General features: G+C 46.7%; 1 protein-coding gene across 1 annotated transcript in view; it reads left to right on the top strand.

Moving 5' to 3' along the window:
* The window catches only part of LOC311226583 (venom phosphodiesterase 1), a gene marked incomplete at its 5' end in the record, with an annotated part of 135,561 nt that overhangs the window by 109,192 nt on the left and 9,433 nt on the right, over positions 1–16,936 (top strand). The window contains 3 exon segments of the mRNA XM_084312003.1: positions 8,295–8,343; positions 13,364–13,518; positions 14,177–14,312. Of these exon segments, the coding sequence (XP_084168129.1) occupies positions 8,295–8,343; positions 13,364–13,518; positions 14,177–14,312 (340 nt within the window).

Here is a 16,936-nt window from a genome sequence, read left to right as displayed (position 1 = left end):
GCTGACAATGACAACAAGCGGGGGGAGAAAATGAATGAATGTGGATGAGAGCCTCGACATTAAGTGGTTGTTGCTACGGCAATATATTTGTATACGCCTGAGTCTCCTAAACACGGCGCGACCAGTCCCAAGTCGATCGGCACTTTCTCGGCCGAGCTATAGTCTCTTTTTCGCACCTACTCCCGAACTACTGTACGCATGCGCAGATTGATAGACCTCGACTTCGTGGGCAATCTGCGCATGCGTAGTTCGGGAGTAGGTGCGAAAAAGCGACTATAGTGCCGATCGACTTGGGACGGCCACTTAATGTCGAGGCTCTCATCCACATTAATTTATTTTTCTCCCCCAGCACTCTCCTCCATGAGCTCAATGTAACGCGGAAGTGCAGTGGTCTATCCAGGCGATCCAAGACTGTGGGCGGGGTCATTTGATTGACACATGGAGCACAAACCGTTAACGAACCGCTCAACAACAAAAGTGTCCTCGATTTGATGAAAGTGGTGGCGAATGGAATTGCGGTGCACTGAATTGAATTTCAAGGTGATTAGATAAAACCAGTCTAGTTTATTTAAATTATGTCTTTGATTGTTATTTCATTTTATTGATGATGTTTTATTCAGTTTGGATCTGAATTAATTAAATAATTTTTTTTTTTTATCCACTTTTTCTCCCATTTTCTATATTTTCTCCCATCCCAATTTCGTATCATCCAATTCAACCCTCCCCTGTCACGAACGCTGTTTCTTGCCTCCCACAAGCCGGCTGCAATGTGGACTAAGTCATACATAGCACAAGTCCCCTCCAGTACTTGAGGTAACAGCAGTCGCATCTTTTCACCTGCGCAGCTCGATCTCTCAGTGGCGAGGAGTAACGCGTGGGAGGCTCACGCTGCCCCCGACACTTCCTGATTCTACTGCGCAGGCGCACCAACCGACCTGTAGGAGTCGCTGTCCACAACGCCCGATCCCCACCCTTCAGTTTCCCTCCCCGTAATACGGCCAATGTGTATTACTGTGGACGACCAGCTAAACTGAAAGCAATGTGGAGCGCTGGGATCGAACAGGCGATCCCAGTGTCTCCGCATTCGTGGCGAGTGCCTTGCCCACTACGCCACGTAGCCGCCCTTGAATTAATTAAATCATTTGCTAATTCATCATGTGACTATTTGATTTGATTGCATTTTAATCGGTTACACATTCATTTATCAATTTTTGTTACTTCCACCCCTAATAGTAGACAACATCCTCCCGATGAAAGAGTGGGTGAGAAAAACACATCACATTTAAACTATGTGACCTGAGATATTTCACAACAGTTTCAGAATGTCTCTTTAACCCTTTCACTGCGGCACTACCAAACGGTTCTATGTCGTTAATGGCTTGCTCAGCACCTGTCTGTACTGTACTTCACTTCGTGCACGTGCACTGAATAAAAAATTCCACCATGTACCTTTACATCCCAACATCCGTCTGACCACACCCCCTTCCGCTTACCTTCATAAGCAGGTGTGTGGTCACCTACTCGCCTCCTTCTTCACTTTCACCACAAGGAAGTGCCTTCGGTAGATCCCCACTTGACGAGGTTGTTAGTAGAAGAAAGTTGGAAAACAAGAGATACGTTGATATCATATCTTTATTTTCTCTCTCACTATTTTCGAGAAAATACGGCGATATTGTCTTCGTTACTGGAGTGTCTGGATCATTCCGACCTTCAACGTTTTTTTCGTATTAGGAGCTCACGCCGCTGACATGCTTCCCAACTACAATCCTCCTTGCTGCGGCTGGATGGGGTTACCCTCCAGCAACACAGCTGGACTGTAGGACGCACCGTCTGTTGTGAAAAGCGGTTGTTTCCAGGTTGGGTACGTACTGTTTTGCTTGCGAGCTCTGGTTGTTGTTGATGCTATGGGGGTTAGCTAACAATTTACGAAACGCCGACCCCAGGCTAGGGTCCTCTGCTCGGCTTAAAACGGCGGTCGGAGGATCTTGGCCTGACGCCCATGATGGCTAATCTAGTGGGCCACGCTAGGTTCTGGTGATCCCAGGATTCTAGAGCAGATGCTTCTCTACATACAAATGAAGGTATACCCTAAACGAGGAAATGTGGGCATAGGATCTTCTTTATCGGAAGTTCCATGCTCAAAGGGCCCCGTGTATGTCTGGATCACCGTTGACAACTGTGTTCTGACATTTCTTTTTCTTTTCCCTGTTAGGGGAGGGATTGGGACAGCGGCCTGTCTGAAGTGTGGCTTGTTATGTCATTGTATACAGTTCAGGTGATAGCTGCTTAAGCTTGCGTGCTAGTTGTGGACTACTGTTTTAGCCAGTCAGCTGTTAGCTGCGCAGCTGTTAGCTGCGGCGTTAGCTCGCTGTGTTTACCAGGCTGGTATACGTTAGCTTGTTGCTATCAGCCAAATGGCTGTTAGCTTAATGCTACACTGTTGAACGTTTTCTGTGACTATAACATGCCTTAAACACTCTGACTACGACGTCATCTTTGACAGAGGATGTTAGTCGAACCTACCGGGAGCCCGGCCGGCGAGGACTGCGTCAACATGGAGAACCGTAGCGGCTGGGTGGCGCAGCGACGCTGCCCTTGTCGTCAACACAGGAATGCTGTGTTTAACGTCGGTGCCCCGTTAGCCAGACTGCAGTTCGCTTGGCCTGCGCTCACGGTAGGAAGGTCCCGACCAGACCTTAAACACGTCTTCTTCCTTCCCTTCTAAATGTTTTGTAATAACAATGTTTTCCAAAACGGGTGTTGCTGCAATACATTGAGGATACGACGTGTGTTGTGTGTGAATTGTCTTGTCACTGGTATAGCTTCTTCTCCATACAAATCGGGTTGTTGTTTACATGTGTAAAAATGATCTGGTTAGTTGTGTTGAGAACATCATGTGTGTTCATGTACCGTGAACTCACAACTAAGGGGGTTAATTAACCTATAAAGCTATGCTTAGTGACATATGAGTGAAGAATGAATTATTTTCTCAGCCTGTAATGACAATGAACAGTGTGTTCACATATAACAGGGTTACCCAGTTGAACAGGGTTACCTGTTCAACTGGGCCGTATCAAGGGTAAGGTAGGAGGGGTGATCCCCCCGGTTCCCTGGGGCTTCCCCACCCTCCTCTCAGACATGTTGTTTACAATATATTGTGTCACTGTGTTTGTGGGGATACGATGTAACCCTTAGCTTAGTTGCTGGGGTTGTGCTAACCGCTTGAGAAACTATATTTTCCTAAAGAAAAGATTGTTTGGTCGCTTTTCGTGTGTGCTTAGCAAGGCCTGTGGCAGATACTAATCGAGGATTCTGTATTATCTCATTATGAAAAACGGCGTTCCTCTGTAGCAAGAGTGTACTTGTCATTTTTTGTTGTGATAAAGGGTTGTGTGTGTCTTGTGATCTACAACTGGGTTAGGTTGGCCACAGAAGCACATGTGTAAGTCTGGTACCGGGGCTCTTAAGGGGGCCCTCTCTATTCTGTGTTTTTTCCTTAGTAAAAATCAGATAGCAGGTTAGCACATGAGCTGTGTGAAGCTGTTAGGCACTTCATGTAGCTGACTATGACTGTGTCATGCTCTTTTTTGTCATTACATCGTATCATGGGTGTAGGTCGTAAAGGGGTGAACTGGTAATCCTTTCCTCCCCTTTTGATGGGCAGGGGTTAAAACCTCCTGTCCTTCAAGGTTCTTGTCACGTTGCTGTTCGGCACGTTACAGGGTAAGAGGGGGGGGGGGGGGGGGGGGGAGTTTCCTGGTCCTACGCCCTGGAAGATTGGGCATGTGCACCGCAGAAATTCCCCCGCCATAGAGTACATCACTGTGGTAAGACTTCCGTTGTTCAGGTCCATATGATGGATCTGTTTCAGGGAGTTGTCAGAGCTCCTCCTCACGAAGCTCCTACTCTGGCCTTCTGTGAGTTAGGACTCTCCTTCCCTGTGAGGGAGCCTCCTCAGAGTTCAGAGTCTCCTCCTCAGATTGTCAAGGTGAGTAGAACTTCAAAAAGGAGTCCTGCTCTATTGTGTGTGTATTCGATTTAATCCGATTATTGAGTGTGTATTGGTTCAGTGCCTCCTCCTCGGAGAGCCCTAACCCTAATTTTACATAGCTCAATGTTGCAATATATTCTTTTCAATCTATACAGCTCGCGTGGGAAGTCTCTCTGGGGATTTCCGTCTCCTCCCTATGGGAGGGTGGTGGGATATAAAAATGTAAACAATTTTTACCCTCAGCTGCATCACGAGGGATTCATGTCAGTCTGTGTTCTTTCTTTTTTGAATAAAAAGAGGAAGGTACATGAAGCACGACGGCTCCGTGTCGTTCTCCCAGGCGACTTGGAGGAACAATGTTTGGTGTCTTGCTGGACTATCCATTGATGTGTTTGGGTCTCGACGCATACATAGTGCTGGCTCGGTGTGTTTCTGTTAAAGAATCACACAGGGGCTAAGTGCGCCTTGGTTGCTTGTTAAAACAGCGTTTTTATAGGGCAACTGGGATGGAGTTTTGTCTCTTCCGAGCGCCAGTTTACTAGGTTGTCTCGATGAATTCTCGTTCATATCTGGGGGATGTTAACGGAATAGATCAGAACATAGGTAGAGGGGTCTCACACCCTTGGGGTGGGCCACTGAGCACGGTCTAAATGGGGACCGTCTGGGTGGCGCCCTCTTTTCATGTTTTAGATCGACACGCATACCTACCCCCTCTTCTGGAGTGGGCAGGTCGGCGTGGTTAGGACACGGGACTGGTCTGGTCGCGCTGGTCCAGGTCAGTTAACCCGTTGTCCGCCGGGGATGCAGATCTGCTGTTCTGGTACCCTGAGGGACTTGTGCTTTTTTCGGGGGGAAAAATGCCGGGTCGGTCCGGGTGTCACAGGGTTAGGCGCTATGGAGACCCTTTGTTGGGTACATATTGTACTCTGCACTATCGTAATGGCTTACGGCCATGCCAACCTGTACACGCCCGATCTCGTCCGATCTCGGACGCTACGCAGGTTCGGTCCTGGTTAGTACTTGGTTGGGAGACCGCCTGGGAATACCAAGTGCGGTGTGCTTAGGGCTGGTTCTCCATTCTTTTCGCTCCTCTCTCACGCATGGCGAAGAGGGGGCTGTTGGGGTGGTCTTGGACCTCCTCTGGTAACCCTGTGCTTCCCGTGCCGCCGGGCCCGGTCCGAAGTAAAGTTTTGTTGATACCGTAGGCCTGGGATAACCCTTTTTTGAAAACTGAAACACTTGTACTGCGGTATAGCCAGTGTATGCCCGCAGGTGTGTTTTGGAGTTTTTTCTTGAGGGGTTATAGGAACAACCACCGTCGGTACCAAGAGGGTGGTTGATTCCCTGGTGTGTTGGAGCAGTGTCAACTCCCGGGTTACCCGGTTGAGTGTGCCCCTGCACGTTCATGACATCTGCCAATCATGTCAGCCTTCTCTGCCTTGACCCCTATGGGTGGTTTTTTTTTAATGGAGGCTTTGTCATGCAACAACGCCAGCATACGCCCCTTCCGCTGACTCCTTTGGCGCCTGTCTAGTCCGCAGTGCTCCAGGCTCAGGTTACAGCCTGTTGCCTGGTTTCCCCGGTGTGCTACCTGCTTCCGTTGGTTAACCTTTTTTGTGTGCTTACGGCCATGCTGACTGCCTGTTCTGCAGGGTTTTCCAGGGGATCCAGTCCCTTCAGTGGGTCTGGGTCTTCCTTCGCGCTCCGCTGCTACGGCCTTGCCACAGGGTTGGGTTTGCTCTTAACCCCGTGATTTCTGGGGGCAGTAACGAGGTTGTTCCTTCCGTTCGTTCCCGGGTGGCATGCGGGTTGTGCGTGTGTGTAGTCGTGGGGTCAAGCCACGGTCTGCTCACCCTGTGCGTTGAGTTGCTTGAGTGCCTCTTCGCATGGTCGGATCCGTCGCCCTCCCGTGAACCTCCAATAGGGGGGGTATCCTCCATTAGGGAGGGTCGGGGGGGCTCGGTCCTCCCCGGTCTGATGGTTGTGGGGGGCCTCAGCGGGGTACATTGGTCGGGCTATGGCTCCCGCTCAGCCCCTGTTGCAGACATTAAGCCATTAACGACATAGAACGAAGGGTTATGTATATAACCCAGTTCTATGAGTTATGGTGCGCTCAGCACCTGGACGCCGCTGCGGCCCTTGATCTCGCCTTGTGGTGAAAGTTTGGGAAGGAGGCGAGTAGATGACCACACACCTGCTTATGAAGGTAAGCGGAAGGGGGTGTGGTCAGACGGATGTTGGGATGTAAAGGTACATGGTGGAATTCTTTATATTCAGTGCACGTGCACAAAGTGAAGTACAGTGCAGACAGGTGCTGAGCGCACCATAACTCATAGAACTGGGTTATATACATAACCCTTCATTAACCCTTTCACTGCGACAATACACAGAAGGTTAACCGGCGACCGTCGGTTGTGTGATAGTAAAGGGTTAACCTTCTGTCGTGTGGCAGTGGGTTAAAGGGTTAAAATGTCTGAGCCGAGGCATAAATAAACACACGTCAGTGGCAGCATGGATCAGTTAGAGTGGCTGTTACGCCAGGATACTTTGTGAGAAGAGAAGACAGCTCTCTGGCACACAGTGATATGTTATCTACTGATATCTTTACCTGCTGGAGGAGGGAATCCCCTACAATGTTCATGTAATTATTTGTCTTTCAACATGGCTGCCTGTAAAATAGCGACCATTGTTTTGTACTCTGCAATGGAAGAGACACCAGTAGCTATTATGTGCAAAACATGGTTGATATGTGTATATATCAACAAAGATGTCTTATACTGTATTTTGTGAACAGGTCACAGTGGAACAGTAACCACCACGGTACAGGCAGCCATACTGGAAACAATAGAACTACACAGTGGTGGAAGAAGTACACAGTCCCTTTACTTAAGTAAAAGTAGAAATACTCAGATAAATGAGTACTCTGGTCAAAGTTAAAGTCCTCCATTCAAATTATACTGAAGTAAAAGTAGAGAAGTATTTGCTATCGAATGTACTTAAGTATCTAAAGTAAAAGTACACATTCTACATAACGTTTGTGTATCCATTGACCCCCCTATATGTTATGTTAAAGTGGTGTGTGGTCCAGTTATGCTGCTCTGATTAAAGGTTATGTTAAAGTGGTGTGTGGTCCAGTTATGCTGCTCTGATTAAAGGTTATGTTAAAGTGGTATGGCTTGGTCGGTCATCCATACTGACACAATTGGCAGTGTCAGCGGGTGGGAAGCCGGTGGGGTGTGTCCTGGTCGTTGTAAACAGCGACTCCTACAGGTCGGTCAGGGCGCCTGTTCAGCGAGGGAGGGATCTGGGAGAGGTAGTGTGATCCTCCCACACGTTACACTCACCCAATGAGAGTCCTCGCTGTCAGATGAAAAGAAGTGGCTGGCTGACTCTGCATGTATCGGAGAAGACATGTGATAGTCTTCAACCCTCCCTAGACCGGCAAGTGGGGGGCAAATGTGCGCAATGACCAGGAAGGGAGTGAAGGGAATTGGCATAACGACTAAATTGGGATGGGAGGAAAAATACAGAAAAAGGGTGAGAAAAAGTGGATAAAAAAAAGTTCCCTAAAATGAAAATAATCACGTAAAGTACAAGTAGCTCGAAATAGTACTAAAATTAACACGTCTAGCTTAGCACAATTAATGGAAGCGGACATGACCGGTTAGCCTTCGAGGGAGGTGTTAGTTGGACAATGCCTAGGCTAACCGGTCATGTCCACTTCCATTCATTGTGCTAAGCTAGGCTAACATGCAGCCAGATATCTTTCTACTGAACGTACAGAGTGGAAACTGGTATCGATCTTCTTGTCTCTCTCTGGAGAACGATAAGCTAATTTCCTCAAATGCTGGCGTGTTCCTTTAACCCAGGGGTCTCAAACTCCCGGCCCGTGGGCTAATTGCGGCCCGCTGGATGATACTTTGCGGCCCCCCAGATGATTTCCACACAAAAAAAATTAAAAAAAAAAAAAATTCATCACAAACACTGGCATTTAAAGGGTACAAATAAAACAATTCCTGCACCAGAATACAGGAAATGAAGTCTTTGTAACACAAAACCTCCTGGTGGGGGACCCCCCGCTTAAAAAGTGGCCTGACTGGGGCTATATTTCGCACTATATTTCCTGGCCTGAATGATTTCCCCACTCTGGCCCTGGTTAAAAGCCTCCAATGCGTATTAGTGTGTGTGCGTTTGAACGTTTGCATGTTTCAACCATACATTTCCTTAAAAATACATTATAATACTGTATAAATTCAGATCCAGGCTAAAAGGTTAAGACAGTATGTGTTTTTCTCTCCTCCAGGGACCTGAGAATAGTATAAACACCCGTCTGAACCTGACAGCAGCAGAAGGTAAAGTATAAAGAGACATTATCAGTGTTGGGGAGTAGCTGAACCCAGGAGACCCACCCATTTGTGATGGATTGCCCATATTTGTTTACCTTTATTTAGGTTCTCTGAGCACAGAGACTCTTTTTCAGCAGTGCCCTGCTTCACACTCACACAGTTCCACACATTCACACCTGGGAGCTGCCCAGTACAACCACAGTCTGACACGGTTGACCACTAGGAGCTGCCCAGTACAACCACAGTCTGACACTGTTGACCACTAGGAGCTGCCCAGTACAACCACAGTCTGACACTGTTGACCACTAGGAGCTGCCCAGTACAGCCACAGTCTGACACTGTTGACCACTAGGAGCTGCCCAGTACAACCACAGTCTGACACTGTTGACCAATAGGAGCTGCCCAGTACAACCACAGTCTGACACTGTTGACCACTAGGAGCTGCCCAGTACAACCATAGTCTGATACTGTTGACCACTAGGAGCTGCCCAGTACAACCACAGTCTGACACTGTTGACCACTAGGAGCTGCCCAGTACAACCACAGTCTGACACTGTTGACCACTAGGAGCTGCCCAGTACAGCCACAGTCTGACACTGTTGACCACTAGGAGCTGCCCAGTACAACCACAGTCTGACACTGTTGACCACTAGGAGCTGCCCAGTACAGCCACAGTCTGACACTGTTGACCACTAGGAGCTGCCCAGTACAACCACAGTCTGACACTGTTGACCACTAGGAGCTGCCCAGTACAGCCACAGTCTGACACTGTTGACCACTAGGAGCTGCCCAGTACAACCACAGTCTGACACTGTTGACCACTAGGAGCTGCCCAGTACAACCACAGTCTGACACTGTTGACCACTAGGAGCTGCCCAGTACAGCCACAGTCTGACACTGTTGACCACTGAGCAGCTCCTCTGGAGACGTCGAGGGTTAAGTGCCTAACTTCCCCACCCAGATTTGTGCTGCTAGTCCAAGGGATCGAACCGATGACCTTCTGCAAAAAGGCACTCAAGCTATGAAAGGCAAAGGGCATTGAATGGCTGTCTGCATAGTACGTGTCTTCCCTCTGTAGGCTACTTCAAGACTCTGTTAGCATCTTAACCCCTGTGTGGTGTTGGTCTGTGGGACCGCTTTTCATAGTTTTCTCAAAGAGAAAATTATACAATGAATAATCGTTGTTTTGACCCGAGACTCATTGGCCTTGGTTAATTTTCTGTGAAGAACATGTAAAAGAACACATTTTCATTGCGTGCAGACTGTGCACCCCCCTGCACATTATTATATTATATTACATACGTGGAGTTCGGGTCCACTAAAGTGTGAACATTTTAGGTAAATACTGTATATGGTCAAAACTAAACAAAAGGATTCACTGTGTTCCTTCACTGTCTGCCTCCACCTTGTTTTATTTATATATAATTTATTCCATTAATGTCTTGAATATAATTAGAGACACATTTTATCACAAAAAAGATGAATAGCACTTTTATTGATAAAATGTGATCTAACAGAAGTGAATGGCAAATATTAACCATATATGTTGTCTAAATTGTTTGTAATTGAGATATTTAACACCTGTTATTAAGTATTTTTAAGAGGGCTGGGACTTTATCGCGTTCATTTCGATTAATTAACTACAGAAATAATTAAAAGTAAAAATAATTACGCATTTTATCGTCACACACTCGCACGCACGTCGCGCCACTTGCGAGCGTCATTTGAGAAGCCGTTCTGCCGAGTGTTTTGACTCGCAAGTCTGAATGAATGGAAGTGGACGGCCATTTTGTATTTTCACGCTGAATTTTTGCGGCACACACGTTACAAAAGCCTTTGTGAAATACTCATTTTCTGTGGGATTTTGTCATTTTGATCAACTTTGGCCCTGTACTACATATGTACTTACAGCTCCTACCTCTGAGCTGGAACTTAAAAACAGGCATCGGGCAACCACTAAACAGACATGTGAGTACACGAAACGTTTACTTCAGTGTGTTCAAACCTCTGTTACTCTATTTCATTAGCACTCAAAGTGTTTTTTCTTTATTGTGTAAGAATGTTACCTTTCAAAGGAGACCAGACTCATGCATGTGCTATACAGTGGTGATTTCATGGTTGCACTGTGTTTTAATGACGTCACGTGCACGCACACTCCTGAGCACGCTCCCGCGCAGGGCCGCCTGGGAGAAATGCGAGGCCCTGTGCGAGATTTAAACGCGAGCCCCCCCCCCCCCCCCCCCAAAAAGGTACAAAAAAATTGTAGATTTTTTTTTTTTTTTTTTTTTTACAGTCAACATATTCGTAAATAATAGCGCTGCCCGAGGCTGGGCATGATACAGTCAACATATAGCAAGAGAGAGAGCGAGAGAGAGCTCCCGTTCTACAGTCAATATACAGTGTACAGAGAGAGAGACACATTGGAAAGAAATTGAAATGCTATTTGGCCCTAAACAGAGAGTACACAGTGGCAGAATACCTGAGCACTGTGACTGAAGATCCTTGACTAGGTACAGACTCAGCGAGCACAGCCTAGCCATCGAGAAAGGCCGCCATAGGCAGACTGTGTGTGTTAGAAAGAGAGAGAGAGAGAGCATGTGTGTTAGAGAGAGAGCATGTATGAGAGAGATAAGCAAAGATGACCCCCTAAAGGATATTCAACTTTTAATGAAAGAACAAAACAGAAGGAAAAGATAACTTCACAAAGGCAACATGAATATACATAGATCCAAAAGGACAAAGATCAACACTTAAATCCAAAGAGAAGAGGGTCTATACCAGAGAAAACAAAGCAGCAAGGAGCCAATGGCCGACAGCTAAAGGCTAGCCAGGTAGGCTACTGACACCAGGCCGTACAGCTTTGGCCAACGGCCCAACGCTACCCAAGCTACACAAACGACCAAGACAATGAATTCACACACAGCACATGTCGTATCTCCAAATGTTGTGAAGTAGCATAATATGTTTTGCCTGGAAAAAAACATCGTTATTAACAAAACATTCAGGAGGGGAAGGAAGGAAGAGTGGGGTAATGTCATGACATTTTCATTAATCTTACCTGCACCAAGGAACGCAGGGCGAAAGGCCGCAACACAGGTCTCCACGTTGACGAAAGGCCTCTCGCTGGCGGGACAAAATAAGCCAGAACCCCCTGCTATTCTCACGGCTAATGTCAATGGTCGACTCGTAGCACAAGCTAACAGCTAACTCTAGCCTAGGCTAACTGATAGCATCAAAGTAACGTGCGCAGCCGGCAGCTAGCCGGCAGCTAGCTACGACATTAGCTACCGGCTGCGCACGTTACTTTGATGCTATCAGTTAGCCAGTTAGCTCAACCCGGCTATCGCTAACCATTAGCTAACGCACTACCACTGAAACTACAACATGAGAAAAGCAATACAGGCGCTGACACCAGGCCACACACCGTTAGCTACTAACTCCATACTACAACAGGCTATAGCTAGTCGACCAGTTTGGCTCCAGAGAGAGAGAGAGAGAGATAGGTCCACGGCGGGAATATAATAATAGGTTGACTCACCATAACGCAGTATCAATGCCAATGGTAAAGTTGGAAGGAGACTTTCTTGGCCCACGGTGTAATTTCTTCTGATCCATGCTGCTTTTGAAAAGACATCCACTGGCTCCTCTGAATAGCGCTGAATTAGATCATCCCTCTACCTCGTGTGTCTTCTTCTTCTTCTTCTTCTATTTGGTGTATTACGGCGGACGGGAGAAGAGCCCGGAAACACTATCCTAAAATCTGTAGAGCAGCAAAGCCGCAGAAACCGGAAAACTGCAGTCTGCAGAGCCGCAGAGGCAGGAACAAGTCAGACACATTCTACAAACGTGTCTAATGTGAAATATATAAGCATATAAGCAAAACTAGATTTTAGGTCTGTGATGAAAAAGGGCCTCGCGGGAAGGGGGGCCTCGCAAAAAAAAAAAAAAAAAAAAAAAAAAATTGCGAGGCCCCTCTTCCCGCGAGGCCCTGTGCGACCGCACTGCTCGCACACCCCCTGAGGCGGCCCTGCATGCACGACATCCGTGCATGTGCGTGCGTGTGCTCCTGCGTGCTCTTGCTCACAGACCTGGTGGAACAGTGTGCAACCCCATCCCATGACCAACGCACGACTGGTGCTATAAGTATAAAGTATAATAAATCGCAAATTATTTTCTTAGTCTGGTTTGTTCATACAGAATACTGAAAAAAATAAGAGAAATTGAGATCTATCAAGAGTTTTTTTTCCAATGGTCAACTGCTTTGGAATGTACTTGAAAGTACTGCATTTTACTTTTACCTCGAAAGTGCTTGAGTTTACAAAAGGTCCTTTGCGCTATAATATATATAATTCCTAAAATTGCTGCACTTTGTTAAAAATTGCATTTATCTGTTGGTTTGTGTAGTAGCTAATACATGATGTTGCTGCTTAAACGTATGTATAATGTATATTCATTGATTCACTCGTATACCAAAATCCATTTGAATTGAAAAATGTTGCTTTTCGCATCAAATATTGATATGCGATTAAAATGCGATTAATTGCAGTGGCCACTGGCCAAGCAGAAATTAAATTTAGAGTGTGATTCAACCCAAGCCATCGCAGTTCAGACACGGATGATACCGCCACCTGGTGATAGTCGATCGGCATTGCAGTTCTAATGTGTGGGGATGGTCGAAAATTATGCAGATCGCTCTGGGCAAGTCTGTAGAGCGGGGATCAAAGTAAAAAGATCAAACGATCCAAACACTTTTTACGTTTTTGGCACAGACTGTGTTAATTAACTAGAAAGTCTCAAATGAATTCGATAAAAAAAATGAATAGTCCCACCACAAATTTTTACATACATTTGTATGGCTTTATTGTTTTAAAACAATAAAATGTTGACGGTCCACCAGATCTGTGGACATTGGGACATTGAGTAACAAAAACATGAACACCACACAAGGGTTAAACTGGTATCATTAATCCCCCCTACATTTCACTTTCCACCATATCACCATGACAACACCTGGTTCTGCTTCCAGAGTCTGAAGCTGAGAGGAAGCATGCTGTGTTCGGTCGTCCCAGGATGGTATGGCCTGGTGAAAACTACTGTCTGCTGTACCAGCACAGGTTCATCAGCGCCTACGGCAACAGCACACTGATGCCTCTGTGGAGCTCTTTCACTGTGGACAAGCCGGTAAGTCTAGAGCCTACCTAGGTCCGGAGCCTACCTAACCTAGGTATGGCCTAGCCTAGGTCTGGAGCCTACCTAACCTAGGTCCGGAGCCTACCTAACCTAGGTCTGGAGCCTACCTAGGTCTGGAGCCTATAACCTAGATCTGGAGCGTACCTAACCTAGGTCTGGAGCCTACCTAACCTAGGTCTGGAGCCTACCTAACCTAGGTCTGGAGCCTACCTAGGTCTGGAGCCTACCTAACCTAGGTCTGAAGCCTACCTAACCTAGGTCTGGAGCCTACCTGGATGGCTGACTAGCCGGTAAGTCTGGAGCTTACCTAAGTCTGGAGCCTACCTAACCTAAGTCTGGAACCTACCTAAGTCTGGAGCCTACCTAGGTCTGGAGCCTACCTAACCTAAGTCTGGAGCCCACCTAACCTAAGTCTGGAGCCTACCTAACCTAAGTCTGGAGTCTACCTAAGTCTGGAGCCTACCTAACCTAAGTCTGGAGCCCACCTGGATGGCTGACTAGCCGGTAAGTCTGGAGCTTACCTGACTAATCCAGTTTGGGTTGAACCCTTGGATAAAGCGCAGAAGCATCTTGTCAGGGTGTGGATTTTGGTTATTTTTCCAATAATCTTTGGAGATGTTATGATGTGTCTGTATCCCATGCTCCACAGGTGGACTTGGACCCCTTGCCATCAGTGATAGAAAACTGTTTAAGGGCTGACGTCAGGATTCCTGCTGATCAAAGCCCCCAATGTAACCAGTATGTCTCTGCCGGGAACATCTCACACGCCTTCCTCTTCCCACCAAGTATGTGTAGCTACAGTAGCTATGACCTGCTTTAACCAGACCCTAACCTAACCCTAACCAGTGTGTGTAGATAGCTATGACCTGCTTTAACCAGACCCTAACCTAACCCTAACCAGTGTGTGTAGCTAGCCATGACCTGCTTTAACCAGGCCCTAACCTAACCCTAACCAGTATGTGTAGCTAACTATGACCTGCTTTAACCAGGCCCTAACCTAACCCTAACCAGTGTGTGTAGCTAGCTATGACCTGCTTTAACCAGACCCTAACTAGTATGTGTAGCTAGCTATGACCTGCTTTAACCAGACCCTAACCAGTATGTGTAGCTAGCTATGACCTGCTTTAACCAGACCCTAACCAGTATGTGTAGCTAGCTATGACCTGCTTTAACCAGACCCTAACCAGTATGTGTAGCTAGCTATGACCTGCTTTAACCAGACCCTAACGGTTGTGTAGCTAGCTATGACCTGCTTTAACCAGACCCTAACCAGTATGTGTAGCTAGCTATGACCTGCTTTAACCAGACCCTAACCAGTATGTGTAGCTAGCTATGACCTGCTTTAACCAGGCCCTAACATATCCCTAACCAGTGTGTGTAGCTAGCTAAAGTCAAAAACATGAACCTGAAGATGCACACAGACACAGCTGATGGGGATGAACAAGCCACCAAATGAATGTACACACACACACGCACGCACACACACGCGCACGCACGCACGCACACACACACACACACACACACACACACACCTACACACACACACACACACACACACACACACACACACACACACACACACACACACACACACACACACACACACACACACACACACACACACACACACACACACAGAGAGAGATTATGCTCCAGGCTGTACAATAATTACATACATGTCTTCAAGTTGGCATCCTCTGGTATAATCAGTCCATGCTATTTAATGGGGCCTCAACCAGCCTCACAATGCAGTTGTGTGTGTGTGTGTGTGTGTGTGTGTGTGTGTGTGTGTGTGTGTGTGTGTGTGTGTGTGTGTGTGTGTGTGTGTGTGTGTGTGTGTGTGTGTGTGTGTGTGTGTGTGTGTGTGTGTGTGTGTGTGTGTGTGTGTGTGTGTGTGTGTGTGTGTGTGTGTGTGTGTGCGTGCGTGCGTGCGTGTGCATGTTACTATTTCAATTGTGAACAGGGGGTGTGATATATCCCCCTCCCCCCAACATAAATCACTAACTAATGATGTTGATGATTATGGCATTGTAAACAGTGATGTCCAGATGGATTTAATCAAGCGCTCTGATTTTGAGTTTGACATTTGATGAGTTTGATGAATGTGGTATCTGATGTGTGGTCACGTGGTGTTGGTGAGCAGGGGGTTGCAGTTCAAGGCTAGCTAGATAGCTGCTAGAGCAGTAGAGCAGAAATGATACAATGACAATGTTCTCATTGGCCTTGGCTTATTTTCTGTGAAGAGAACATATAAAAGAACACATTTCCATTGAGTGCATACTGTGCACACCCCGTATATTACATACATGTGGTGTATGGTGTCAAATGGACCCGGAAGTGTGGAAATTGTAGGTGAAAACAAGTAAATAATGGTAAACGATTTAACAAAAAGGTTCACTGTGTACCTTCACTGTCTACCTCCACCTCTTTTCATTTATATTTTTCTAGAGTTTCAAGTAGCATGTAATTTAGAAGAAGAAAATGAGGTCACAGTGTTCGGTATAGACATACAGTATGTACAATGTTCGATGCAGAATAGACGTAACTGAGTTACCATATAATATACAATACTATGCAGTGTACTAATGTACAGTACTATATAGTGCAAAGCAGAAATGGGATGAGGTACAATTTAGGTACAATTTACAGTAAGGTGTACGAGTTGTAGTGCAATCCTTCATCAATAAATATAAAGTGTGGGGAGTGGGTGCTACAGTGTGTTTGTTTAAAGTGGGTGTGTGCTATAAAGTGTGTGGAGTGGGTGCTACAGTGTGTTTGTTTAAAGTGAGTGTGTGCGTGTGGATGTGTGTGCTATGTGCGTTTGGTGGTTGTTGTTGTGTAGTGTTCATTGTTCGTTTAGCAGCCTGATGGCCTGGGGATAGAAGCTTCTTCTGAGTCTTTCTGTGCTCGCCTTGAGACTCCGGTATCGCTTGCCTGACCGCAGCAGTTCAAAGTGGCAGTTGTTCGGGTGACTGGAGTCTTTAATGATTCTCTTAGCCTTGCCCTTGCAACGCTTGTTGTAAATGTTCTGGAGGGTGGGGAGCCCCCCTCCAATTGTGCGTTCGGCTGAACGTGTCACTCTTTGTAGTCTGCTTCGGTCTTGTGCAGTGCTATTCCCAAACCAGGAGGTGATGTTGCCAGTCAAGATGCTCTCTATTGTACATGAGTAGAAGTTCTTAAGGATCTTCTGACTGACTTGGAACTTCCTTAGGCGCCTGAGGAAGTAGAGGCGTTGTCGTGCCTTCTTCACAACACTGTCAATGTGTGTGGTCCATGTCAAGTCCTCGGATATGTAGGCTCCGAGGTACTTAAAGCTGTTGACTCTCTCAACCGGTGCCCCGTCGATGCTGAGGGGGCTGTAGTCCTTGACCCCCGACCTCCTGAAGTCCACAATCATCTCCTTTGTTTT

The sequence above is a fragment of the Notolepis coatsorum genome (genome assembly GCF_963971535.1).
Source record: "Notolepis coatsorum genome assembly, chromosome: 4".
NCBI classification, from domain to species: domain Eukaryota; kingdom Metazoa; phylum Chordata; class Actinopteri; order Aulopiformes; family Paralepididae; genus Notolepis; species Notolepis coatsorum.
The sequence above is the reverse complement of the archived record's forward strand: the minus strand, read 5'-3'. Positions and strand labels throughout refer to the sequence as shown.